At 33.9% G+C, this 27,178-nt stretch overlaps 3 protein-coding genes across 9 annotated transcripts; 2 read left to right on the plus strand and 1 right to left on the minus strand.

Annotated features, from left to right (window-relative positions):
* The first annotated feature begins 1,788 nt into the window (after positions 1-1,788).
* LOC108192810 (uncharacterized) lies at positions 1,789-22,761 on the plus strand. Of its 6 annotated transcripts, none has more exons than XM_064080277.1 (24): positions 1,789-2,050; positions 2,938-3,034; positions 3,754-3,959; positions 4,219-4,421; positions 12,973-13,050; positions 14,748-15,156; positions 15,262-15,347; positions 15,437-15,505; positions 15,579-15,777; positions 16,059-16,143; positions 17,766-17,831; positions 17,980-18,061; positions 18,142-18,201; positions 18,297-18,349; positions 18,437-18,609; positions 19,065-19,221; positions 19,903-19,960; positions 20,045-20,101; positions 20,186-20,398; positions 21,172-21,233; positions 21,634-21,690; positions 21,808-21,901; positions 22,105-22,245; positions 22,470-22,761. In XM_064080277.1, the coding sequence occupies exons 6-24, from the start codon at positions 14,784-14,786 to the stop codon at positions 22,620-22,622; spliced, it is 2,238 nt and encodes a 745-aa protein (XP_063936347.1). In that variant the 5' UTR covers positions 1,789-2,050; positions 2,938-3,034; positions 3,754-3,959; positions 4,219-4,421; positions 12,973-13,050; positions 14,748-14,783; the 3' UTR covers positions 22,623-22,761. The 6 variants fall into 6 exon arrangements, with proteins under 6 accessions (XP_063936347.1, XP_063936343.1, XP_017214793.2 ...); XM_064080273.1 differs by having other exon boundaries at positions 1,790-2,050; positions 4,211-4,421; positions 12,973-13,067; XM_017359304.2 differs by having other exon boundaries at positions 1,790-2,050; positions 12,973-13,067.
* Positions 11,631-12,115, minus strand: LOC108226245 (uncharacterized). The gene is made up of 2 exons (XM_064080184.1): positions 12,049-12,115; positions 11,631-11,872 (listed from the first exon to the last, which is right to left on the minus strand). Exons 1-2 carry the CDS (start codon positions 12,113-12,115, stop codon positions 11,631-11,633), a joined length of 309 nt encoding a protein of 102 aa, XP_063936254.1.
* An 880-nt stretch (positions 22,762-23,641) lies between the features above and the next one.
* LOC108228076 (uncharacterized) lies at positions 23,642-26,801 on the plus strand. Of its 2 annotated transcripts, none has more exons than XM_064079538.1 (7): positions 23,642-23,903; positions 24,466-24,583; positions 25,000-25,140; positions 25,484-25,560; positions 25,973-26,060; positions 26,385-26,481; positions 26,555-26,801. In XM_064079538.1, exons 1-6 carry the CDS (start codon positions 23,709-23,711, stop codon positions 26,477-26,479), a joined length of 714 nt encoding a protein of 237 aa, XP_063935608.1. In that variant the 5' UTR covers positions 23,642-23,708; the 3' UTR covers positions 26,480-26,481; positions 26,555-26,801. The 2 variants fall into 2 exon arrangements, with proteins under 2 accessions (XP_063935608.1, XP_017259041.1); XM_017403552.2 differs by having other exon boundaries at positions 26,696-26,801.
* The last annotated feature ends 377 nt before the right edge of the window (positions 26,802-27,178 follow it).

A 27,178-nucleotide genomic window follows, 5' to 3' on the forward strand; every position in this document is an offset into this window, starting at 1 on the left:
TCTTTCTTTCACGGAAGTGTAAAATTTGGAGAATGGAATATACTTTAACACTCTCCCTCACTCGAAATCCCATATGCGGTCTTTCTTTCACGGAAGTGTAAAATTTGGAGAATGGAATATACTTTAACACTCTCCCTCACTCGAAATCCCATTATTTAGGTTGAAAAGTGGATAATATTGGGGGTGGCAGGGGCTCGAACCCGAAACCCCCTGCCAAACCTAGGCTCTGATACCATGCAGAGAACCATTCCCTCTAAAATTTTAAGGTGTTAGAGGAGGCCCCTTTATGAATCTTATACTTTAACAAAACGAATGCAGCTAAGTAATGTGCAATAGGTAAGTGTCAACATAGAAGGGGAGGTGCAGATTAGAGGACCATTATCACATTCATGAGCAAAAATGTGAAAGTCGTCATTAAAAATCAAATGATTCATCAAAAGAGAAGACAACATGAGTTGGGCACAATTCCATTTCTAGGCATTTTAGATCAATCGTAGCTAAAGTACCCTATTGAGTTTGCCCAGAACTAATAATAGTTCACTCTCACATACTCACATGTATCAAGCTCAAAAGTCATTTACACTCAGCAACCGGATACGTGGAATTAATACACTCCACTGAGATTGCGTTCATCTGAACAAATGACATGCTTGAAGTTCATAAGAGCTCGAGTCCTTAGGCAGAAAAAAGTTGTGACCGTAGTGACCTGACTATGCCCATTTGACCAGCTTAAAAGTATGATTTAAGTTATTTAATGTGACTTTTTTTTAACAGATTGTTTAATGTGACTTAATATAATAAGTTAGGAGTATAAAATGATTTTGACTACTTATTGATTATTAAAAGTATATAATATAAATATATATATGATGTCTGCGTACATTGTAATTTATCGATAATTTTTATTGAAAAAACTTAAATAAGTGAAAAAAGTATATCAAATTAACTTGAGTCACTTCCTCATTTATTTCTAATTTTAAACCGATTTATTACAAAGACAGAAAAGTTTCAATTTAAAGTCAAAAATAACTTAAAAGCCGAATTTCAAGCCGCACAAACAGGTTCTGTGAGACTGTTTGCAAAGGCATGTATAGCCCTGTTTTAAGTCATATTCGACTTTAAACTGAAAAATATATATTTGTATAATAAGTCAGAGTAAATATGATTTTGTTTGATCATATTAAAGTCGAGTTCTTGAAATTCGTTTAATTTCGAAACTTAAAAACTGTTTACTTGTTTGATAAATTTATCGATTTAATTGAAAAATTAGTTAAATTTGAGAAGTTCAGCATGTTCAGCGTTGTTATCAAGATCGAACATGTAAGACATTGAACCTAAGTAATTGCGTTTCAATAGTATTGTATATATTTCAACGAAGAATAATCAATTATTATTTTAAACTATTAGACATAAAAAATATTGTGTCAATATCATAATACATGATGTGGAATCTTGTTACATGACTCTAGACTCTAGAACTTAGTCAAATATAGTCTGTTGACGGATGATTATCGGGATTTTTTTTAATGATCTTTATATTTTTGTTTACATTAGATAAATAATATATTAATTATACTTTTTTATAATTTTAAAGATAATAATGTTACGTCTCTCAATTTTGTCCTAAATATTTTTAGTGTGATATAATGATTTTAATTATGAGTGAATCAATCAAAATTATAATCTGTGAAAATATTTTGATACCAATTTTGGAGGTGTTTAACATTTTTCTTTCTATAAATTATAAATTATAATAATAATAATAATAATAGTTACCCACGTGCACTGACATGAGTAATTTCCAGCTGTAACTTACTTTCAATTATAAATCATTATTACCGGCTCTCCGTCATAAAATGGTTTTTAAAACGAACAGATGATGAGATGAAAAAACCTTATAAACTCCCTCCTATATTCACTATATACTCATATATATACACACGTACTTTGATTTTCCGATTTCTCTTTTAGGTTCGATTCTTCCCGTCGGTACAAATCGATGACAATTGCCACCACTACTCGCATCACTATCATTCTACAAGCCTTCGAGGTCACTTCTATTCAGATTGATACACTGTTTTTACTCTTGTATTTCCCGTTAGAACGTTTATGTGAACAAATTAGATTGATGTGTATGCGCTCACATGTGTATTTATTTGATTGTGTTATTGCCCCACACTTATAGTTATAATCGGCACTCTATCTGAAATATAGAACTAGAAGTTCAAAATGATTGATCGGATAATTGGTTAATTGAATGGAAAGAAGAAATAACTGTTTCTAAATATAGAACCAAAGATAGCTATATCAATCTTTGCCGCGCCGCACTAACAGAATGAGGACTTTTAACTAGAATTAATCAATTGCTATAGCTAGATTACTTTCCGGAGTATAGATTATGTTTTAGCATCAAAAACCAAATCAGAAAGGGCTGTAACTATTGTAGCAGTAGTACTGGACTTGTTCTTAGCTAACAGTTACTCCCTCCGTCCCAACAGATAGTTTACATTCACTGTTTGCACGCTTTTTGAAGCTCCTATAAAGTATAGTTCCATAACGTTGTTTTTTTTTTTTTTGAATAGGAGTTTAAACGTCAAATTTTTATTTAGGGGGAAAAAATTAAAAAAAATATCTTGGAACTATACTTTATAGGAGTCTCAAAATGCGTGCTAAAAAGTAACGTAAAGAACCCGTTGGGACAGAGGGAGTATTATTTTACTTGCTTATTGGTATCACTATATATAGGGGCCGTTTGACTTAGCTTAAAAGAAGTGACTTATGGATTAAAGTAAAGAAGTGGATTATAAGTGATAAGTGAATTTGACTTATAAGTTATTAAATATATTATGCAATACATATATGAATTATGTTTATGTTGTGTTCTTGGGCAGACGGGGCTGAAAAAATGTACTTGCTTGAATTTGTTTTTTTTTGTAGAAGTTTATGATGGTGCGTGGAAGTAACTAGCTTGACGAAAGGCTCCTTATCCAATGGACCTAAAATTTCGTTTCAGCTGGCTCAGGGATTATTACAGGTGGACAATGCAATTATTAAAAAAAGATGTTAGGATCAGGAGTTTAGAGTATGTGCATAGTATGTAGTATGTTGGAATCATGGCAATTTTTTTATTCAATTTTTCCCCTCACGGATATCAACATTTCTTACCAATTTACCAAAGGTTTTTGTCAACCTAATTTTAAATTTCTTAAAGGTGTATACTGCTTATTTGTTTGCAGTACTTAAAATTAGTTTAACATTCCACCTAATCCAGACTAAATGTACGTGATTATCAAGGTCTCTAAGCCTTCCCAAGCCATCCCAAGCCATATATATATATAGGGTCGAGTTCAATGGAGACCAACTTTTTATTGGAGACAATATATGTACTGAAAGCTGAACATTATTAAATATATTGTTATGCAAAACATGTTCTGCTTGCAGTACATGTATGGTCTTCGAGATCTCGAATAAAATAGTGGTCTCCATATAACTTTATATATATATATATATATATATCATATGCTTGACATTATTCATTATTAGTTTGCTAATTGAATGTCTCAAATGAAACGAATTATAACAGAAAGCAGCTTGCTTGCTGTGGTATTTCTTACTAATATTTTTCTCGATAGTTCCTTTCCATGACGACATTTATACTGCAGGGAGCTCATTTGTTGTAGCCTCTTTCCCCAATCTCTCCCCGCTCACCAGTTGTAGAAATAATCAGTGACATGTATTCTTGTATACCTACAGGTTAATGTGCATCAAGATTCACTATATACCAACCTCCAAAAATGGCAGCTACAAACCACCCCCAACAACTCTGCCCTGGCCAATGAGAGAGGGACACGTGGCTGCTACCACCCCTCTTGACCCTTGTCAAAGGCCTATAAATATGAGAAGGAAAAGGGAAAAGGGGAGAAGAAGCAGTAGTTCAGGAAGTAGAGTCATCAGTATAGGTATTTATATTATATTCTATTGGGTTGTGTGAAGAAGTTATAAACTTTTTATTATTCCTTTGTTATGAGTTTTTCTAGTTATAATTAATTTGGTTGTATATTCCTATGCGGAGAATTGAAATTTGGACTTGTGACTTAAATCGGAGTCGCATGAATTTTTTGTTGGAGGTGGTGAAAGTGTATTCACTAATTATCTCTCACATGTCATGATACTCTATATTCTAATAATTTAATTTGGTTTTCTAATGGAGTGCTGTAGAGGGCCTTTTGTTTATCTCTCAAGTTCGGCGGTTCAAAATAATGAGGATGTCTTCAATACTCGAGAATCTATGCACAGTCATGCTGTACTTACTGCAAAGAAGTTGAATCCATGCACATTGATGTCGTTGATATCCAATTAGCTTTCATCGGACGTTGCAAATCAACCATACAATATATTGTCTGCTTGTAAAAGAAACAAAGGTATGATCTTATGCCTTGGGCATTTGTCTTACATATCAATCTGTCGTAAGTAATACTGTCAACTAAAGAGTTTGGTTGTCCTGCCACTGTTGGTCGATATCATATGTTCTAGCATTTCTGATGTGTAAAAAATGTGTAAAAAATGTGTGTACCGCTATGTTAAAATATTTCAAGCTCTCCAAGGAACTTAATTTCATCTTAGCTGTTAATACGGGCCTTAAACTCTATATATATGTTCCTACATGTTCATTCACATTTTTCTCAACTCTATTTTACGCGAAAGGCATGTATTTCTTAATTTTTTCCTTTCATAAGAACTAGCCGATATACATGTCTATAATTCTGCATCTTAATACCCTTCCACGAAGGGACTTGCTGAATATTAGTTTAGATAGTACAACTCTTAAAAGCTCGGGACTCTTGAGGAATCTTTACTTGAACCAAAAGCCCATTGTTCAGTTAACATGTCTGTAATACAGCATCTTAATATCGTTCCTTGAAGGGACTTGCTGAATATTAGTTTAGATATTACAACTCCTAACAGCTTGGGACTGTTGAAGAATCTTTGCTTGTACCAAAAACCCATTGTTCATTTAATATCTCTAATTGATTGTTATAATAATTATGTTCATCTATGTACGCATTACCCATAAACACACATACTTATCTGACAATAGTATTGTAGAAAACACGCAGAACATTTAGGGCTCAACAGATATTGAAATTAGGAGGAAGAAAATCATTAAAGATAACCTTCCCTGCTACTCGACTTGGTTAATGATGTAGAACAAGAGGCTCAGGATTTTGAAGAGAAGCTTGACATGAGAAGGCCTGCAAGGAAGAAGGGAGGAAAACAGCATGATCATGCTAAAGGGCTGCATGATCATGCCAAAATAGAAAAAAGTTCCAGAGGCTAGAGAGGCCAACAACATGATCATGCTGACTGGCTGCATGATCATGCCACTTATATTTAATATTTTATTTTAAGTAGAATTTGGTTTTTTTAATTATGTTTTAGGATTTTATATCCCTATATAAACAATATTGTAAGTAAACAGTCGGCAGCTTATGATTGAATAAGCAAAAACCCTTGAGAGTTTTCTCATCTTTTCTAGTGGATTCCAGATTTATCTTTCAAATTCGCGTTGGCGGATTTGTGTGTGTTCATTCCGCGTCAATTAAGAAGCTATCATCAATTTATCAGCCGATCCGGTTAGGGAATTGGAGAATTTGGAGTGGGGATGTGATAAGAAGTCAAAAATATATTATCATAATAATCGACTTGTATCACAATACAAGAATCTTAAATTTATAACGAGGAACAAAAATCAAGATACAAAAAAGAATTGAAATTGGACAGATTATATATATATGTATTTGAATTGTTATATCTATCTATCTCTCTCTATAAATATAGGCTAGTGATCAAATACAAACCAATTATTAAATACAAACTAAAAACCAGTACAATTTAGTGATATTCACTTTACAAAATAGTTATCTGTGTTGCAAAAATTGGTGATTTTTTTTAAAAAGGTAGTGATTTCTATGCAGTGTTGTTGATGATTGGAGATAGTTCAGAGATATTGATGATCTGGTTGTAGTGAGAAAAGGGAGAAGAAGACTCGTGCTGAGGGAAAAGAAGTCAGGGAGAGTGAGTCGGAGTAATGGAGGGTGGTTGTTGAGTCGCAGGGCTGCTAGTGGAATGTATGGGAAGCTGCAGGAAGGATGGGAATTGATGCAAGAAAACGGGACAATAGGGGAAAAGAAGTTAAGGAGAATGAGTTGGACTATTGGAGGGTGGTTGCTGTTGGTGGCGGTAGAGAAGCTGCGGGGGTGTTGGCGAGAGTTCAAAACATGGATTTCTAATGTTATATATGTATGGGAGGTTGCCGGAGTTGTGGTGCAGGAAGGAGGGGGATTGATGCAAGGAAGCTGGAGAATAGGGGTTGTTGATTTATGAAGTACAAATTAGTGATATTGGCTTTAGAAATTAGTGATATTCGTGCTGGGTTTGTAGATTGTAGAATAAGGGAGCTTGTAGTAGAATAAGACTCTCTCTCTCTCTCTCTCTCTCTTTATATATATATATATTAAAATTATTTATGAGATTTTAAAGTGGAACCTAGTTGTTCCTTAGGAAACTTTATATAAAATGATTCTCTATGAAAGAATGACATACATACATACATATATATATATATATATATATATATATATATATATATATATATATATATATATATATATATATAGGGTAGTGATCAAATGCAAACCAATCCCTAAATAAAAACTGAAAACCAATTCAATTTAGTGATATTCTCTTTAGAATTTAGTGATCTGTGTTGCAAAAATCGGTGAAATCTTCAATAAATTGATGAAAATTTGTGGATCTGTTTTGGTACTTGATTCTGGTGGTGGTGGACGCGAATCTTGGTGACGGCGGAGAAGAGAGTTTCAGCGAAGATGGCGACAGAGATGAGCGACATCAGGAGGCTGTGGAAAGTGGGTATGGCCCGTATGGGTCGATTCTGACGGATAAGATGTAGGAACCTATGGAGGAATAAAGAGAAGATTATAAAACAAGCGATTGTGGTGAACAGAAATTACCACGGCAAGGGTGGAGCTGGTGATGACAGATGGCGGTGGGGTGGAGGTGGAGATGAAAGTTGAGGTATGGCGGATGTGTGTATGGTAGAAGTGGAGATGGGGCAGCGGACGTGGAAGGAGGCAGACTTGGCGGGAGTGACGGGGGTGTAGCTACCGGAAGTGGGTGGAGGTTGGAGAAGGAGAATGAGAAGGTGGGGTTGTTAGAGAATTTAGTAATATTCACTTAAGAATTTAGTGATAGTTTTTAGTTTGTAAAATAAGGAGGTTTGTATTTGAGTAAGACTCTTTCTATATGTGTGTGTGTGTGTGTGGTTCTACTCCACTAGAAACAAATTTAAAATAAAAAACTGGAAACAAGTGACTGCACCAGTAATATCTAGTGATTGTTCAACATTTTAATTAAATCAATACATATATACAGATCAACCTGTAATCACCACCACCATTGATTCTGGCCATCATCATTGATTCCAGCCACCACCAAGTTTCACCAATCAAACACAACTTGGGGGGCGTAATTAATTTACTTAATATTATCTTAACAAGTGCGAGATTTAGTTGAAAATCGCATAGATCGAGAGAAGAAAAAGAGTCGTGAGCTTTCCAGAGAGGTAGAGAGGTCGCCGGAGCGAAAGGAACGTCGCAGTCAGAGGGAACAGTGGTGGAGGGGCTGGAGCGGGGCCTAGGATGGGGATGCACATAGCGATCGTGGGATAGGATGGAGGACCTGGTGGCGCTAGGGCAGGACGGCATGGGTATAGACAGAGGTGAGGGGTCGGCAGTTGATGAAAGTGTGGAAGTGAGGCTTGCAGTGGTGGATGTGGATGGGTCTACCAGTAGGCGGGGTGGGTGATGATCACTAAATATAATTGTGGGGTGGGTGATGCTCACTAAATATAAATGCAACAATAATAGATGTCTCTGGTTTCTATTCAATATTTGTTTCTATTTGATCATTTGCCCATATACATACATACATACATACATACATACATACATACATACATATATATATATATGTATATGCGGTTGATTAAATAGAAATTAAAATTGAAATAGAAGCTAAAAACTAATTCAAGCCTTTTGATCAATTAATCTAATGGCCTCATAGAAGGCGCCATACACAATTAAATTACACCCTCCCATACATAATCCCACATATTTTTCTCTGTTTCTAATTTGATTTTCCCCATCAATCGTTGATCTTCTTTTGAAATAAGACTTCACCTTATTTACGATCAATTTGCATATCATATGAGCTATATTTCCATGCGATTTAGGAATCTTTTATTTTAGATTCTAGTTTTTATTTTAAGGAGGTTTCTAGTCGAAGTAAGACTTTATATATATATATATATGGTCCCACTCCAATACAAACTACTAAAATACAAACTAAATACAAACCAACGTGATTAAATAGAATGGTAAGAGTTTTGGGACCGGGGATGGACCCCGAGATGGGCCTAGACGGGGTCTAAGTGGGGCCTAGTAGGGGCGGGCGGGCCCGAGTAGGATCATCGTGGGGTCAAGTTTTGGCTCTTATGGCTATCTGGAGCCTGTCCAGGGCCTGTGAGGAGCCTTGGCAAGGCCCTAGAGGGCCCCGGGAGTGGGGGCGATGATGGGCCCTAGTTGGGTGATGACATATAGGGGGTGGGTGATGTCATTTAGGTATAGTTTCTCTTGGTTTGTATTTTAGTTTTTATTTTAGTGGTTTGTATTTGAGCAATTGCCTATATATATATATATATATATATATATATATATATATATATATATATAGTAAAGTTCTATGGAGACCACTTTTTTTGGAGACCGTGGAGACCGTTTATGTTCTGCAAGTAAAATATGCATAAAAATATTGAAAAACTCATAATTTTGCAAATCATGTTGTACAAATATCATCATATCATTTAAAATATCGAATATCATGTATGTTTTGTATGTAGAATATTATATAATATTTTATCCTGCGAAATATGTTTAGTTTGCAGAACATTTGTTCAATTTGCAGAACATACACATTCTACTTATTAAACATAGATGTTCATCAATAATTTTAATGAATTGGTGATATTTCTTCACAAAATAATGTATTCTGCAGTATTTTGATTTGAAAAATTATGAGTTTTGTAATGTTTTTATCCAATATTTTACTTGCAGAACATAAGTGGTCTCCACGGTCTCCAAATAAAGTGGTCTCCATAGAACTTTACTCATATATATATATATATATATATATATATATATATATATATATATATATAAAGAACCGTATTACTGCAATTATTATGCTAAAATATAGTATGAGTGATAAATACCCTTACTTTTATATGATGTTATATAGCATTGTAAGAGAACTACTGATAGATATTAAAATTTGAGATTGTATATGATGAGCTATAAATATCATTGTAAGAGAACTTTTGGCTGATATAAAAATTGAGATTGTTCACTCTTGTGTTATGAATTACGATCCACGCAGTTTGTTCTCTTATGCGGTTGAGAAATCCTAGGGGTACTTCTCTGGCAAGATCACCTTAGCTCGTGGGTTTTTTGCGGTTAATCCACATTATTAATCTTTTTCTTTATTTTAATTATTTGTCTTGCATCAAAGTGGTATTAGAGCTCAGGTTATGCAGATACTATTCACAAGATTATTCACAACCACTGTTCATTCAGGGAAAAAGACTTTTATGGCCAGAGTTATCAAGCTACTTGATACCGCTAGTATTAATGAGGATCTCAAGGGTATACTTGTTATGGTTGATGACTTCGTAGTAGCATAGGGTGAAGATAAAGTCCAGGGGAACTTGCTCCACACCACGAGATTATTAATTCACATAAACATGTGACGATTAAAGAAAATTATTTTGTTGAATCTGGTAGAATTTAATGTGTTAATGTTGAAAACAAAAAGGCATGAAGGCTTTTATTCAAAGATTTACTTTGAAAAAGAAGAGGTTGGGCTTTTTGAACATATAGATTTTCTTTGGAGAAGACAAGATATTTTGAACTATTGCTATGGATGAGCATCAGGTCACTTAGGGATCAGGAAGTGTTATCCCTATTCCCTAGCCTCGAACAGAGAATGAGAATCTCTGCAGGGATTCGGGTAATCTATAGTTTTAAAAAGAATATTAATTTATATATTTTATAATATACTTTTAATTAAAATAAATTTAATGAGCCATAATCTGTTTCTTTCTTCTTTTATATCACATTTTAAGCACCAATACAAATTAACACTTATTTAAAGTAAAAGTAAAAGATAAAATTAGAACTCTAATAATTAATTTGTACTATATTATGAAACTACTTAATCAATAAAATAAATGAGATCATTGAAAGTTACAAATACACACACACGCACACAATATATTTATCATTAATATTTTATGTAATATAGATACGCAAATATGATATTTATATTATATTTAGAAATCGGGAAATTTCCGGGTGGGGAGACACTAATCCCCGAACCGATATTTTGATCCCACCCTATACTCAAAAAAATCCGTGATTCCCCGATCCGAACAGGGCGGGGACCGGATCGGGGTCGTGCGGGGCGGGGAGAATGCTCATCCCTAACTATTGATGTATCCAAATATTTCATCCTTTCCATGTTCCCGAATATACTACTAATGGGGTTGGAAATGGATGGATTTAAGTTTTATGGTGTATTGTCTCCTTATAAGTTGATTCTTTAATTTTATAGAATTCGTGGACGAGTTTTTTCCAAAGGCGCAGAGAATGATGCGGCATAGATGATTAAAATATTAGTTTGTATTTACTTTACGCTAATATGTAGGAATATGAATAATTTTAATTCATTATAAAGTTTACTTATATTATATATGGATCAATATAAATAATCTAGAATAAGGTAGATAATGTGAAAGGGATTTGTTCCTTTTATTATGAAGATTTTTCTTGGTGGCTAACTTTATGTATTTACTTTTATATGAGTTGTAATATATCATTGTATGAAGACCTATAATTGGACCTTTTAATTGAGATTGCTCTCTCTTGTGTTATGGGTTGTGATCCAGGCAATATATATGGTTTATTCTCTTTGTGGTTGAAAAATTTAATGGGTCGTGGTTCTTCTCCGTTTGGATCACCTTAGAGAGTGGATTTTCTGAAGTTATTCCACAATACTTATCATTTTCTTCATTTTAATCATTTGCCCTGCATCACGGAGGCGGTGGTTTTATGGTTGTTTGTAATGTTTTGATTGGGGTGATTTTCATAAATTGTTGGTGATTTTTTAGGGTCAGTGGAGATGGAGTGGGAGGGAGATGGTGGTGGGATAATTGCAGTGGTGAACAATCAAATCTTAAACTTAAATGATAATAATCACCGGTTTTCATTTTAAAGGTTTTTACTTGAGAACCACCTTATATATTCATATATATATATATATATATATATATATATATATATATATATATATATATATATATATATATATATATATATATATATATATATATATATATATATATATAGGGTCCTATTCTAGTACAAACTCTTTATGGTACAAACGTACAAACTACTGATTATGACAATAATATTTAGTGATTAGCAGTATTTAAGTCACTAAACTCTACCAACCCCATCTCCGCCTCCACTTCCACCTCCACATCCTTCAGCTCCGCTTCCGTTATCACCTTCGTCATCACCATCTCCACCTCCGTGCCGCCCGCCCCCTCCATAACCACCACCTCCATGTCCACCTCCATAATTTCTAGCACCACCAAATCCACCCCCACCTCCACCACCATCCCCACCCCCTCCACCTCCACCTTTACTACCGTCACCTTTGGTCTCACCTTCGTCACCTGAAACCACAGCCCCGTCCCATTATCACTGTTATCAGGTTCTATCCAGTACTCACTGTTTCACTAATTTCTAAAGTGATAATCACTAATTTATACAACACAAATCACTAATTTGCAAATCGAAAATCACTAAAATATATAGCAAAAGATGCTGAATTTTGCAGCAACTCTCTCACTGATGGGACTGAATGGAATAGCACAGCCTCTGCTACTACCATTGCGCCACCACTGTTGACACCTCATCACCAACAACACCACTACCAAAACGTAGTATCATCAAACACCAAAACCGCAGCTTCATCACTAAATTGTATCTATATGTGTGTATCTATCTATATGGGAACAAAAATTATATTGATTTACAACACGACCAGTTAAGAGAAAGACAGCGGTGAGAAAAGAAGAAGAGAGAGAGTAGATCTACGTAAAAGAAAGAAAAAATGAACTACAGTATATGAGTTATGTTATTTTTATATATGGTTTGTAGTTTGTATTTTAAGATTGGTTTGTATTTGAGCACTCCCCTATATATATATATATATATATATATATATTATGTCTTGGAAAATCTTAAACAATGTTAAAAAACGAAGCAAGCTTGCGCTTATGCGGAATCAAAATAAACCGGGTTGAGTTTACCCGAGCACTTGACTATAGCTTTCTTGATATTAGGTGCATTAAGTGGTCAAAAGGCCCGCAAAACCTGAAAAACCAATAAATTAAGAAAAATAAATTAAGAAAAAGAGAAATTAATAATATTATAATTGTTTTATTTCAACTTCGATGGAATAATTTAATTACTTAGTTTTTGAGATATATTAATTTAATTAATAATAAGAACTTTAATTTTTCATTTTGGATATGTTATGCTATTTATAAAATGATTCGGAAATTATTAGTATTTTATTCATCAAAAAGAGTTTGTTGTCTATATAAGTATCCTTCTACTACCATATTCTGCAAACCCAAACCCCTTTTTCAGGTAAATACCTAGCCTCCATCTCTCACCATTAAGTTTTCGATAGCCTACCTTTATTGCATAAATATTTTTGTTGGCGAAGTATCTTTATAGTTATTAAATCAAGTAATTGTTTGATTAGGTGCAGCGAACGGAAGAATCACATTATTCAGAGGAGCGAATTGGGGTGAACACATCAAAAAGGAATTCTGTGAAGAAGGTATATCTTCTTAAAAGGTACCCTTCTTAAAATCCCACCTCAAGTGAATTGCATAGATATACTATAAATTGCCAACAGAAAGATTATCATTTTTACTTTTGCTCATAGATCTGATTTAATTTATAATGAATATAACCTGAAGGGTAAACATCAAGGTTTGAAAGACAATTCTTTCGATGTAAATGTGGGGAACTTCTTTTACTCAATTTGGATGTCGTCCCTTAGATCCACAGCGTGATACAACAAATTAAACAAAATCGTTTGGTGTTATAATATGAAATTTATAATTTGTTTCCATATAAAACGAAAAGATGGAAAATTTTGAAATATTCTTAAATTTGTGTTAAGACAAAGCCGACAACAAAAATGCAAGCCCATGTCAAAATATAAACAATTACATATTAATTTGTAGTCACAAGAAAGTTTAATTCAATTAGCTAAAAATGATAATCTTAATGATGGAGGGTAAAACGTTATCAATTCTTTCTAATTTTTGAAAGCGATGATTATGGGGCCGTTTGGGTTAGCTTAAAAGAAGTGACTTCTTGCTTAAATTAAAGAAGTGGAGTAGAAGTGAGAAGTAAATAAGTTAATAAAGTGTTTGGAAAAGAAGTAGAAGCTCTAAGAGAGAAGTTAGCATTTTCAGCTTCTTAAAAGTGCTTCTACTTATTTACACAAACGGGTCAAGAAAAAGAGAAGCCATAAGCAGAAGCCACTTCCCCTAAACAAACAGGCCCTATATAGATGTTCGATATTGCTTCCATTAACATAATTAACAAACATGTCTCTTCAATAGATATGCAGTCAGTAGAAATTTTTTAGAATTAATTACTCTTGTTGTCCTACCCAAATTAGCTCGTCTGACTTTTCTCGACTAATTTGTAAATTAATTATGCATATTAAATGTTAAATTAAATGTTAAATATAGTTTATTAAAAAACATTACAAGAAAATATAGATATTTTATTATTGTATACATTTTTTAGATTTATCAGAATGTAAATCAATAATTTTTAAAAGTTAGTCAAAGTTTGGTCAGTTTAATCGAGAAAAATAGATCAGTTCAAGTGGGACGGAGGGAGCACTTAGTTTTTCTAGTAGCTCAGATGATTAGATTGTTAAATTAAGGTTTAATCAATTTATTACAATGAAAAGAATGTTGGATTTTCTCTCTTTTTTTCGTATAAGAAGTTAAATTCAATAAATAAAAATAATTCAAAGAATCATGCAATAATGCTGAACTTATTTTGAAACATGAAGTTTGTTGTAACATTGATATTCAAAATGTGTTAAAGTCATCAAAACATTTATGAAACATTTAGTAAAATATAGAATAAAATGCTATAAAAAATTTAAGTTATAGTGAAACGAATAACGTTTAATCTGTGCGTACAGTTGATGTTTTCCCGGATTATTGAGTATGTTTGTTCTGATTAACTGGGTTAATTGACGCAGTTTTCAGATTTGGTGTTGGTCAAATTATAGTTGTCATATGTTTTGAATGGTGTATTGGCAGTTGTAATGAATTTTAGTTCCTATTTCTGATTGAATTTGTGTTGTTTGATGAATTGTGTTTAGTAGAAGTTGATTTTCTTTATGTAAATTACGTCCATAAAGTGGAAGTTTAATTTTGAATTCATTTTTAATTTTGTGCGCTTAATTGAGTGAGTTAGTATTTTGTTTTAATGGATTATTAGGTGGTGTGAGATATATTTTAAGCTTATTTGGGTTTCATGGAAGGAGCTTTGGAAATGGGACAAGAAGAGCTTTCTGCAGTGTATAGTGGTGATAATGAAAGTTACAACAATTTTAGGTTTAAATTACGGCGTTGTGGCCTTAAGTGGGTTCCCATAATGACTGTCTGGGAGCCATGTACAAAGAAGCGGGCCAAACAAGGTTTGAAAGATATTATTACTGAGAAGGACTCTAGTACCGAGGAAAATTTGAGCAATGAACATCGTCAGGATGCAATTCTAGGCAGAAGTTGTAGTTCGCAATTCGTGCTTGAAAATCAAAGTCATGCCAGCCTCACTGTTGTCGGGAAAATTAATTATACATGCAGCAAAAAGAGGGAGTACAATAATCAGATTTCTGCCATACCAGCCGGTCAGTCTGTGGGTACTAGTTTTGTTGATGAAATAATAAATTGCGTCAGGTAAAATTTTCCTCGAAAATGGAACTTAAAATACAGAATTTTTTTTTTTCTTGCAGATAATTGCCTGACCAATGTGGAAGAGCTCTTATCAACTGGAATTTTGGAAGGAGCTAGGGTGAAATATGTCTCTACTTCTGGGAATGTAAGTTCAAGTTTATGTATCTTCTGTGTCTCTTTACTTCTAATTTTTTGAGGATGGAATCAGAGCGTCTTTTATCCTTGCTTATGCAGGTAAAGCTTTTGGGAATTATTAAAGATGGGGGATATCAGTGCAGCTGTTCAATTTGCACTATGTCCAAAGTAAGTATTTCATTATTGTTTCATTAAATAATGAAATTCTGAAAACTAACTAAAGGGACACTTCAATGAGCAGGTGCTGAGTGCTCATGAGTTTGAGTTGCATGCTGGCGGCAAAAGTAGAAACCCTCATAATCATATTTATCTGGATAATGGGAATTCTATCTATCGTATAATTGAAGAGCTATGGACTACTCCACTAAATATGCTGGAGGAAGTTATAAAACGTGTAGCTGGTTCATCTGTTAACGAGGAGCAGCTTTGGACTTGGAAAGGTGATGGCGATACATAATATTATGTGATTTCCTTATCATGACTCATCTACAGGAAGTATAATATGAACTATTACCTTTATGTGATGATGTTTCTTCCTCTTAACATGTGCTAACCATCCTTGAGCCTTCCAACTAAGTTTCCATATTCTACTTGCAAATTAACAAAGGGACCCAGAGGCAGTTAAATTATGAAGTGGACGTTTGAGAGAGATGGCTATAATCTAGTAACTGGTTGTTAATAATCTTGCTTAGCCTTTTGACAATTTTTTTGATCTGTGCAGCATCGCTCCACCAGAACAAAAAATTGGCTAAATCATATGAAGATTGTAACAGAAAGTTTTTGGGCATGAATAACTCCAGCACAGGGTAACCTTATATTCTTTTGTTTGTTTTCCGGTGTTTATTGTATAGTTTTTGCTTGCTAGTTTGTTATATTAATATTTCATTCATGCTCTGTTACTGAATTTGATGTTGTGGTTCATAATTATGATTTAGACAGAAGCAGATGCTGTCAGGAAAAGGAACTGCAGATGCTTTCTCCATTTCTTTTTGTCTTATGTTGAACTCTGTAGTAGTGTTGTTTCTTTCTATTTCTTGCATCTTATTTTAGAGAGTAGCTCCTGCATACATTGAGTGCACATGTTTGCATAATATGTGTTAATATGAGACTTTTTATTTGAGATTATTCTGAAATATGAAACTTCTTGCCACATGAACAGTTATTATTTTCTGCAATTAATCTCATTCCTCATTGCACGCCAAGGTCTTATTTCTGTAATTCATTTCAGAAACAACAAAGAACACTGTAGGGTGCACTAAGAAATGGTGTGTTATTGAGTTTTTGAGTGTAATTTTTTCCTCTGACCTTCATTACATTCCAAATTTTCATTTATATAATATTTTCCGAAATGTTTCTTATATGAGTTCTGTTCGCCTTATGTATTCTATTGTAGCCTGATTTACATTGTAGCCTTGCTCGTTCATTATATCAATCTTATATTTGAACTTTATTTCTGAATCTGCTGGTGTGATTCATATACACTACATCAGACAAAGAAGCCGATACTGTTAGAAAAAGGAACTGCATGCTTTCTCCATTTTTAGGTCTTACTTTTGAAGTCCTTAATGTTTATTTGTCAAGTTATTGTTGGTAATTGCTCCCCTTCCATTACGTGCATCTTATTTTACTGAGTAGCTTGTGCACATGTTTGCTCAATAGGTGCTAATATGAGACCTCCTTGAGTTGCTATTCTGAAATATGAGACTTTTGGCCATATGTATTTTCATTATTTGCTGCAGTTGATCTCCTTTTTCTTTGCTGTAACTGTATGGTGCACTAAAAAAAAGATGTGGGTATTTGAGTGTATCCTTTTCTCTGACCTTTCATTACATTCCTAATTTTCATCTATATTGACTTTTTGAAAAATGTTTTTTATTTGGGTCCTCTTTCTATTGTATCCTTATAAATTTCTGTTGTGATTAATCTCTATTACACAATTTAATGGTGTGGTTCATTAACAGACGCGGTTAGGAAAAGTAACTACAGATGCTTTTTCCATTTTTAGTCTTATTTTGAAGTTTGAACTCTTCAAAATTTATTGTTGAGTAATTGTGTTCCTTTCTTTTACTTGCATCTTATTTAAGGGAGTAGCTCCTGCAGTTACCGAGTGCACATGTTTGCATTATATGCCATGTTACCCGGACTCGGCTTAAAGTATCCGACATGGATACGTGTCCTAGTGTCGGACCCGGCAATAATTTGAAAATGTTACATGTTTTTGGCCTAAAATAAGTGTCGGAATGTCCATACCCATGTCCAAGTGTCGAGTGTCCCACACGGGTACTCGACACAAAATGAAGAGTCCGGGTAACATAGATTATATGTGTTAATATGAGACTTTTTATTTGAGTTGTTATTTTGAAAAATAAACCTTTTTGCCACATGAACAGTTATTATTTCCTGCAATTGATCTCCTTTCTCTTTGCAGGCTAAGGTCTTGTCCGAGTACTGTTCGAGAAGGGGAAAAGAACACTGTAGGGCGTGCTAGAAAAAGGTGTGGTGTCGAGTATATGAGTGTATCCTTTTTTTCTTTGAGCTTTATTACATTGCAAAATTTTCATTTATATTATCTTTCTCAAAATTGTTTGTTATTTGAGTTTTGTTTCTATTGGAGCGTTATCAATTTCTTTTTGCTGTGTCAGGACCAATGCTTTGCACAGTTTACTTTTTTCGCCTGGTGGACTCCAAGATGGCACAATATTGAAATATTGTGTCAAAGAAAAGGTTGTTTCTGATTTCAGTTACATTTTATGATGCCTCTGATGGTTTTCATTAACTTTTTAAAACTAAGTATGGGTTTACAGGTTTTACGCATGGGCTACAAGCAGGAAAAAGGTGTGATCTGTTGTTGCTGCGGCACCAAGGTAGTTTCATTTTCTGCATGTGGCATCGTAAACTCTTTTTCAACCTCTTTATTCCTACAAATCCATATCATACTTTTTTCTTTTCTCTTGGACAGTTTTCTCCTTCCGACTTTGAGAAACATGCTAAACACAGTAGAAAACGACAACCGTATGTAAACTGTAAAAAGATTGTATTAGCAATTATTTTTATATCAACAAGGAAAACTTAGTCATGATGCTATTTTTTTTCTTACAGCTACAATTATATCTTTACAACTAATGGGCATACCCTGCACAATATTGCTGTTGATTTATTAGAAGGTAAAAGCATCGAAAGCATCGTCCCGAGCAGTAGTGATGACAAGTGTGCAGTATGTAGAGTAGCGGGGGGGCTTGTTTGCGATGGTTGTTCTCGTGCGCATCGGCCAGGTTTTGTTGTTTGTTTGTTCGTGTTGATTGTTTTTCTGTATATGATTGAAAAATCCCAATCGCCATAATCCTACAGAATGATAAAGTTATAATGACATCAGTGGAGACCCAAGTTAAGTTTTGCCAGACTAAAACTGTCAGATCTTTAAGCTGAAATGTTAGTAATTGCTTGGGCTTACCTCAATTTATATATACATTTTTCCAGTGCACTTTCTCTTTAATCGGAGTGATTTCACTTTTTTCTCCTTATGTTTTGTGTTCTGTTGCTTTGCTCTTTCAACTTAATTTCGAGAGCTAAAATCTTTATCTTTCAGTAAGCATTATATATGTGACGTTATTGTATCACTTGTTGAGTTATGATCAGCATAATCTCTTCTATAGATAAATGCAATTTTCAGGACTGATATTAGTTTCACTTTACACTGTATGCGTGACCTTGCAGTTTGACCTTGCAGTTTGTTTTCGACTAGAGGTTCCTACCAGGGATTGGCACTGTCCAAACTGTACAAAAAATATTGGACACGGCGGAAGAGATCCAAGTCCCGTCAATTTACATCCTCATCAAGTTGTTATGCAACCAGTATATCAACCCGGTGATTGTGTTATTTGCAGGTTTGTTTATGCAGTTGCTGTCAGTTAACCGGTTTCCCATTGAAAATCTATTTCTCTGTGATGAAATTTTTGGAATAGCTGCCAGCAGATGTCTAGATAGTCAAACAGCACATAATTTTATTGGGCCGATTGTGCAAATAATATTAGATTTTGTGGTTTTTATTGTAAAGGTCAATTACAGAAATTTAAATGCTCACACACACACGCCTCTGCTGAGGCTTAAACCCTCAAATTACTAAGATGGAGGGGTATCTGCCAAGCTAAGAACTTTTTTTTGTTTTTGTTGTCATTTTTCACTCTGTGAATCTAGAAAAAGTCAAGTTGTCGATTCAGAGGCTAACAAGTATAATCATAATCTGCTATGTATGTTTTTCAGGAGAATAATGCTTGTATATATATGTTAAGACTTGCAAAACTGGTAATTTTGACTTGGTTTTATGTATTGGGCACGTTATTTTATTTCGGTGGTTTCAGACTATGAAACTAACAGCTAGTTGCTGTGGTCATCATATTTACTACTGTTTTTGTTATCCAATGAACTGTCAGGTTCTTAACCTAGAATGAAGTTTTTACATCTTCAGAAATAAGAAAAGAATGTAGACTAATGGCAGAGAGGATTTATGCATGTGAGTGTTGTACGTGCTAATCTGATCGATGTCATCTATTTTCTGTGTTAATTAGGAATCAAGTCGTCAGTGTTGAAGCTTGTGATGGGCAAGAAGTGATCCAATGTTACCAGGTATTGCCATAGTATCTTCTATGCTTATTGTCATACTATTTTGTTAACCCGCTGTTTGGATCTAATTTTCATGTTCTTCTGTAGTGTGCAAAACAATACCATGTTGCTTGCTGCCTCGCCGATGGGTCGTATGAAATTATAGTATGGCATCAGAATTCCTAAATATATATTGCACCTTCCTATGTAGGCATAACTTTTTTATTGGTTTTCCTTGAATCACTACAGAAATCCCCGAAAGATATATGGTTTTGTTGCTGCGACTGCAAGAGGATACATTTGACCATGCAAAGTCGCCTCAAAGGGAATAAGGGGCTTGCGTTAAACAAGAAGCTTATAGTTGATGGAGCTGCAAACAGTTTGCACTGCCAAATATTAAGTGTGAAAAGTAGCACCACAGAGGACTCGCGGTTGCTTTGTAAAGCAGCAACACTTTTCAATGTATGTTTTAAGTATTGCATTTTTATTGTTTCAAGGTTAAGCATGGTAAAATAGCGCCTCCTACATTTCCAACGAAATTGAACTTATAGAATCAAATGGAAGAATGAAACCAGTAGAAGAAAAAAATAAACTATAAAATATGCTTGGCTTCTTCTGTGAAACTTGGTTCGAATTGTATAATCACTGGTAGTCAGGAGCTAGGATATATAAAGGAAAATATGTTTCAGCAAGCACTATACTCTATACAGAGCATTATTGTGAACTAAATCACTAAAGAGTGTAAATATAGAGTTGAGATGCAAGTAAATGTCAGTTCCCTTATTTAGAGAGTTTTGTTTTATTCATGATGTCTTGTAGTTGGTTTTGCCAAACAAATTATTTTACAATGTGAAATTATATTTATTAATCTGCTGTATTTGCACCCTTTTTTTTTACTGCCTTGTATTAAGCACTCACTGAGTCACTGTAGTTAATTGGACCTTTAATAATAGGAAAACAAAGCACATTACTAATCCTTTTGTGTTAAATATCTTACTAATTAGGCGAGTATAACCAAATTTACCAAAAAGAAAAAGCTGATGCCAGCTGTTTGCTTAGGCTGAAAAAATTGTTGCTGCATATTTAAATCAAGCAAAATGCATTTAGTATTTAGGTTGTGACCACTCCCAACATAAACTATACGCCCTCAGTTGTATCTGTCATACTCATGCATTAGAATGTCTTTGTTGATTTCCATCTTTTTTAACATGTTTATATATTGCTTCCATTGCCAGGAGTGTTTTAAGACTCTTAGTTCAAAAGCTTATCCCGATCTTATAGCAGCTATGGTTCGCGGGTAAGTTGTATTTATAACCTTTGGTCAAAATTTCCAGGTGACACTTAGACATACGGGGATTTTTTAATCATGTTGCAGCAAAATCTGGTTGTGATATAATACCATTTATGGTTCTATGAATAAGTTGTTCTATGCAAAGTTTTGGATACAGTTTCTAGGTAACAGTTGACACCAAAATATAAGGGCGACAAGGTACCAATATGGTTGCAAATGATATTTTCCTTGACATTAATCGTTTAGAGAGAGGCACAATATCAAAATTATAGATGAAAATATGTCTGATCTAGAGAACTAGACCAACAAGTAGGTGTAAACATGGCTATCTGCTGGCACGTTCTTGTTGCTGCACCTTAAATTCTGTAATACTTTAGATATAAATGGTTTCATGTTTTCATTGCAGGAAAAATATTTCTGAATGGGAATCGAGGCAAATTTTTTGTGTGGTTTTAATTGTGGAGTAAGCGAATTTCTCGAACACCATTTTTTTCCTTCATATCGTCTTTTGGTCCCTCTTAGAAAATTTGATGCTGGTGTAGTTTTCGTTTCATAAATTGCTGTGCTTGAATACACACAGCTCTATGGTTGCATCAGTTGGTGTTCTTAGGATAATTAGCGGAGAGATTGCAGAACTTCCTGTTGTGGCAACAACTAAAAGATACCGAGGAAAAGTAAGTGCTGATAGATAGGTGTCTTGATAAGATAAATGATTAGAAATGGCTGTATCTCACTTTTGTATTTTAATTTTTTTTTTCTTTTTAACATGAGTCTCTGAGGGTGTTGTGTGGGTTATTTGGGGCTGCTTCCACAACTTTCTCATCACCTTTTCCACAGCTAGGATCACTGAAAATGCCATATTGAACTTTTTCTGCAGGGTTATTTCCGGGCACTTTTTTCTTGCATCGAGCATTTATTGGTTTCCGTTAATGTTAAAAGAATTATACTTCCTGCTACCAAAGATGCTGAAACAATGTGGACTCGTAAATTTGGCTTTGAGAAGCTTAGTGTTGAAAAAGTAAGTGCTTCTACACTTCGATTAAAATTTCACGTTTTTTGCCCGTCATGCCACAATGATCACTACTCTGATGCTTGAGGAAAGCAAATATTGTTTTATGTGGCTAATCAAATTTAAATAATTTTGCTCAAGATGACTGATGGTTATTATATTGCATAATGGACATTATATGCCTACCTATTATTCTTAGTCTATAGTATTCTTAACCTAAGAATACCATGCAGTTGTCAGAATATACAAGGGACTACCAGTTTACAATGTTTTGGGAGGCATCGATGTTAGAAAAAGTGTTGGACGCTCCAAACTGTGAATCTAAACTAGCGCAACCAACTTCACAGGTTGCTGATTCATCCATAGCATTAGATATGGAGGAGTAGTAACAGCTGTCAAGTAGATGCTGTTTTTGATTTTCGGAATCGGAAACTAGATTACTCCCTTTGTTTTGTTTTACAAATCGTTTCGGAAGTCCTGATATTTTGATATTTTTTTATGAACGTCCTTTGCTTTTCAAGACCAGCTGGATATTAATCTAATTCTTTTTCCCGTATCACCCTTATTAATGTCTTATACTCTTATTTCCAAAAGTCTCGGTGAATGACGAGCGGAAAAGCCTATCAGTCGCCTCGTGATACCATAGAGGCTAGAGCATCTCCGCCACTGCAAAATTACTTCGATAAATTATATTATATTATAAATAAAAATTATAATTGATATGTAAAAATTTGTTCGAGAAATGCTAGAAACTTTAAATAAAAGTTTAAATGTAAACTTTTTTTTGGAATTAAAAATAAATTATAAAATTATATTTTATGAAAGTTTTAAATATGTATTAAACAATACGAAAAATTATATAGAAATTGACGGGACGGTGGAAGTATATAAGACTTAAATTCTATATCCTTAAATATAATTTGTTTAAAGAAGATGGGAAGTGTATTCAATTGAAATTTAAAAAAAAAAAACATTCATGAAATCTGAGTGTATTTAATTCGAATTTTGAAAAATGTATCATATTTTTTGGATATTTAAATGAGATTTTAAATTATGTTATCAAATTTAGTGGTATTTAATCATGATTTTATATCATACTTAAAAATCCGATTATATTCAATTGAGATCCTCAATTGTTTAAAATCCATTACAATATCATGATGAATATTGATTTTTTTTTTTTGGACTTGATGATAGATTTTGTCATATTCTTCGATGTTCCAAATCAGATTTAGTAATATTGTGTTTAAATGCTAAAAAAAATTATATCAATTCTATGATATTTTATCGAAAAGTTTCATAAAATTAAAATCAAATTTATTAAAATTACAAATAATAAAATAAAATTTGAGTGAAATACACGTGTGTAAATTATTATTTATTAACAAAGCAGAGTACATGAGTTTATAACAGAAAAGTTATTATTGTTACAGGGCCATGTTTTGCTTGCAGAAGAGAGACAGAGATCTGGAATGGAGGGGGTGATCGATTTAGATACAAAAATGGAAGATTCTAAGCATCAAGACGTTGAAATAGAAGAAGCCCAAGTCGAAAGCAGCTGCTCAGAGGCCCAATTATTACCCAAAGATGAGACTGTTTTGGAGCTTCTTGATTCCATTAACAATTATCTTCTTCTCATGGATTCCTTGTCCTCCAAACTCCGTGATGTATAATCTCGTATCTTTTTTGTGTTCTGTTCCAAATCTGTTTCGTATGTATGTTGTAGTCTCTGTTATAGTAACTGCTTGATTTGAAAATGAATTCTCTGAAAGTGAGAATACAATTCAAGGGGGGAATGGAAAATATTACGCGTAGTGGAATGAGACTAGTAGGGAGGAGGAATGAGTATTTTTTGTTAAATTGGGGGAATTGAGTAGAAATTTATCTCTTCTAGGCTAATTTCATTCTGTCAAGTTTGTTAGTTCACTCAGTAACCGAACTGTGGAGAAATTTAGTTCCTTCTAGATTATGAAACTATATTGCACATAGGGTTATTGACATCAAATGTCTGGTTTGTAACTTTGCAAAAGGAATTCTTGATGCAGGAAATGGTATATTATGGATTCTGTTGTTTGGTAGAAACTATTTAATGCTTTATCATATACAGTAACATTATGGTGTGTTTGGATACTAGGATTTCATTTGTAATTCTGGAATTGGCTCAAAATAGCTTTTTGGGGATTTTATCAGTTTACGTATTTAATAAGTTTTTCATTCTTCTTGTTACAGGGATGGTTTGAACTGGCAGGTGCTAGACAGTCGATGGGTTCTTCACGTGTGAGCAGTGCGTTGTTTGACCTCAAGTACCACCATGCTGCAACATTAATGGAAGTAGATCATGGTGATGGTATGATTTTAATAATTAAGCTAAGGCTGCTAGGCATTAGATGATAATGGTCCTAATGTCTTCAATTTAAAACTAGAGATCTACTCTTTGATGTATACTAGATGGGTGCTTTCCGGCAAGTCTCTTGATCTTGTAAAAGAGATTTGTTGGCAGGAAGTGTATCATATATTTATGTCATCAATACACGAGGATATAGGAAAAACTTGCAATGAAGTTCATTTTTGAGCCACATAGTGGCTTCTGCTTTATCATTTTTTATCCACATAGACTAAGTAGCTTCCTGCTATTATAGATTATTGCAATTAAACATCCACACCTACATTATTTTCAAGTTATTTGTATATTAAATGGATTTTTTGACAAATTAATTGCAAATGTATTCTAATACTTATTACATGTTCATTTTTATTATATAGCTGACTCCAATCTGAAGCAACCACATTTTACCTTACACAAATGGCTATCAACTGATAATCAAGAATTTAGCCCCGAGGGAGGAAAATTTGAGGAAGATGAGTTGTTACAGCGGAAATCTAGCAGTCCTCATAGTACTGAAGGTGCATCCATGTCCTTTGCTACGTTCTTCTTCTTCCTCTTTCTTTCCAAGCAATATATCATGAAACTGCTGCAAAGATATGGTGGAGTTCAATAAAGAACCTTCTTCCTGGTGACTATAAAAGTATAGTTACCGCAGGGCTTGAAAAAAATTCATTGATGAGAAAATATGTATTAACTACATTAATGCTAAGCTTTTCTCTTTTTTTTTGTAGCTCCTGAAAAATATATGCAGAATACTTAATACGTCATAATGCTAGGTTGTGTATTCCTTCAGGTCAAGTTTGAATATAGACTAATCTGATTCCTATTGTGTTTGTAAATGCACTCTTTCTTTCTGTAAAGAACATCAGGAGAAACGGTCGGAAAATGGACCAGAAGTTCTTTCATCACCGAGTTCTCCATATACGCCCAACAGCAATGTAAGTGTTTAAAGAACATTTTGAATTCGTTTTGACTAGAATAGTCTGAGAAAAATTCTGTATCAGTTACATCAATGGTAAACTCTCTTATGCAGTTTAATAGCAGCATAAGATAGATTGTTTACTAAAATACTTGTGTAGTGTATTGCCTCCCATCATTGTGACTCACAGTTAACCTCCAAAGTAAGAAAGACCGATGTTATAGGTGAAGGAAAGCAAAATTCTTAAATATACATGTACTTCCGTTAATGTGGACTTAATTGAAATTTAGTCTTCGCACAAATTTATGAAGTGCTCGCCTCAAGTAACACATTTTTGGGAAAATCAGAAATGGGTTACTCTTAGTCATATGTATGTCTCAACTCTGATATATAATATTGTCTTACTGATTCGTTTATATCTGTATGCATAGATTAAAAAAGAGCGAGCAAAATCGCTGTCAATGTTTGGAACTCTTGTGTCTCCTAAGTTGAGGGATGCCCAACTTTCGTTTGAGACAGGTGAACTTCTAATTTATTGATGTACTTGTAACCAATCTGTTCAGCAGTCTGTTTGGACTTATTCTTCATTCCTGGTTGCTCTGCGTTACATGTGTGCTTATATAACCTTTTTTTTTTGCTAAATTATATAATCTTTTTTTCATTCAGTTAAAAGATCTAATTTGTGTGTTTTTCCTGTTATCCTGTAGCTTACACGTTTTTCCTGTTCCACACAACGTAACCTTCTTGTACCTCTCTTTTAAACCTGTAGCATTTAAAAGTAGATTGGACCATAGAACATTTTATATTGTTTATATTGGATTCCCTAACTTTCTCATAATGCAGTTTTGGAGACTCTTCAAGAAGTAGCAAATGTGCGATCATCAATGTTGGCAGCTTATGAGCAAGTGCTTAAAGAGATTGAAATTTCCAAAATATGATGGTCAGTCCATTTTCTTAGTTCATACAATGACTAGTGAATATGATGACATGTCCGTGATTAATCCATCTTCCAGGGCATGTGCAATCCTGATGACAGGGTTGATTAGAACCAATAATTATTACGAAGTTGTGTTTGTGGGATAATTCCTATTTCCAGAAATCAATAGGTATAGAAGTTTTACTGGTTTAGTTCATTATATTGTATTTTCTTGCAGTGTGCGAGTAGCTGCCTTCTTATCCGTTCACCGTGTTTTATGAAATTGTACGAATATTTTAGTGCCCATTCATAGAGTGCGCTTTTGCATTTCTTTTTTAGCTTTATACCTAAACTGGAGTTGATTATTTTGCAAGTTGTCATAAAAACTTGTTTCTGAGTGATCACCACAATATTCTTGTAAGCCACTTACAATGATTCAATTTTGCTGTGCAGTAGAATACTGACAGAAATCCACAAGGCATGAGATAGCAATATACCATGAGTTAGTTTAGATTGAATTGAGACAAATAACTCTGCCAATAGTCCCATTTACTTGTAGAGTTATTTTGATATATTTTTGGCCTCCTACAAGTGGAAACAGGTTTGTTAATAAACTCGATAGCATAAAGAAAGACACGACGGTCTAAAGACTGATATGCCTTTTTTAGTTCTTGTTATTGGTGCAAAGGGAAAAAAAGAGGAGAAAGAGGAAGATAAGGAG

Source organism: Daucus carota, chromosome 6 (assembly GCF_001625215.2).
Source record: "Daucus carota subsp. sativus chromosome 6, DH1 v3.0, whole genome shotgun sequence".
Taxonomy (NCBI): Eukaryota; Viridiplantae; Streptophyta; class Magnoliopsida; order Apiales; family Apiaceae; genus Daucus; species Daucus carota.

Bases quoted from the DNA above. Each gene is read 5' to 3' on its own strand.
- LOC108228076 (XM_064079538.1), top strand. From the start codon at position 23,709: ATGGAGGGGGTGATCGATTTAGATACAAAAATGGAAGATTCTAAGCAT. The intron at 25,141-25,483 runs GTGCATCCATGT...CTTTCTGTAAAG, and splicing joins CAGTCCTCATAGTACTGAAG to AACATCAGGAGAAACGGTCG. The intron at 25,561-25,972 runs GTAAGTGTTTAA...CTGTATGCATAG, and splicing joins CATATACGCCCAACAGCAAT to ATTAAAAAAGAGCGAGCAAA.
- LOC108192810 (XM_064080277.1), top strand. From the start codon at position 14,784: ATGGAAGGAGCTTTGGAAATGGGACAAGAAGAGCTTTCTGCAGTGTAT. The intron at 15,506-15,578 runs GTAAGTATTTCA...TTCAATGAGCAG, and splicing joins CAATTTGCACTATGTCCAAA to GTGCTGAGTGCTCATGAGTT. The intron at 22,246-22,469 runs GTAAGTGCTTCT...AATACCATGCAG, and splicing joins AGAAGCTTAGTGTTGAAAAA to TTGTCAGAATATACAAGGGA.
- LOC108226245 (XM_064080184.1), bottom strand. From the start codon at position 12,115: ATGAGGTGTCAACAGTGGTGGCGCAATGGTAGTAGCAGAGGCTGTGCT. The intron at 11,873-12,048 runs GTGAGAGAGTTG...CTGTGGTTTCAG, and splicing joins TATTCCATTCAGTCCCATCA to GTGACGAAGGTGAGACCAAA.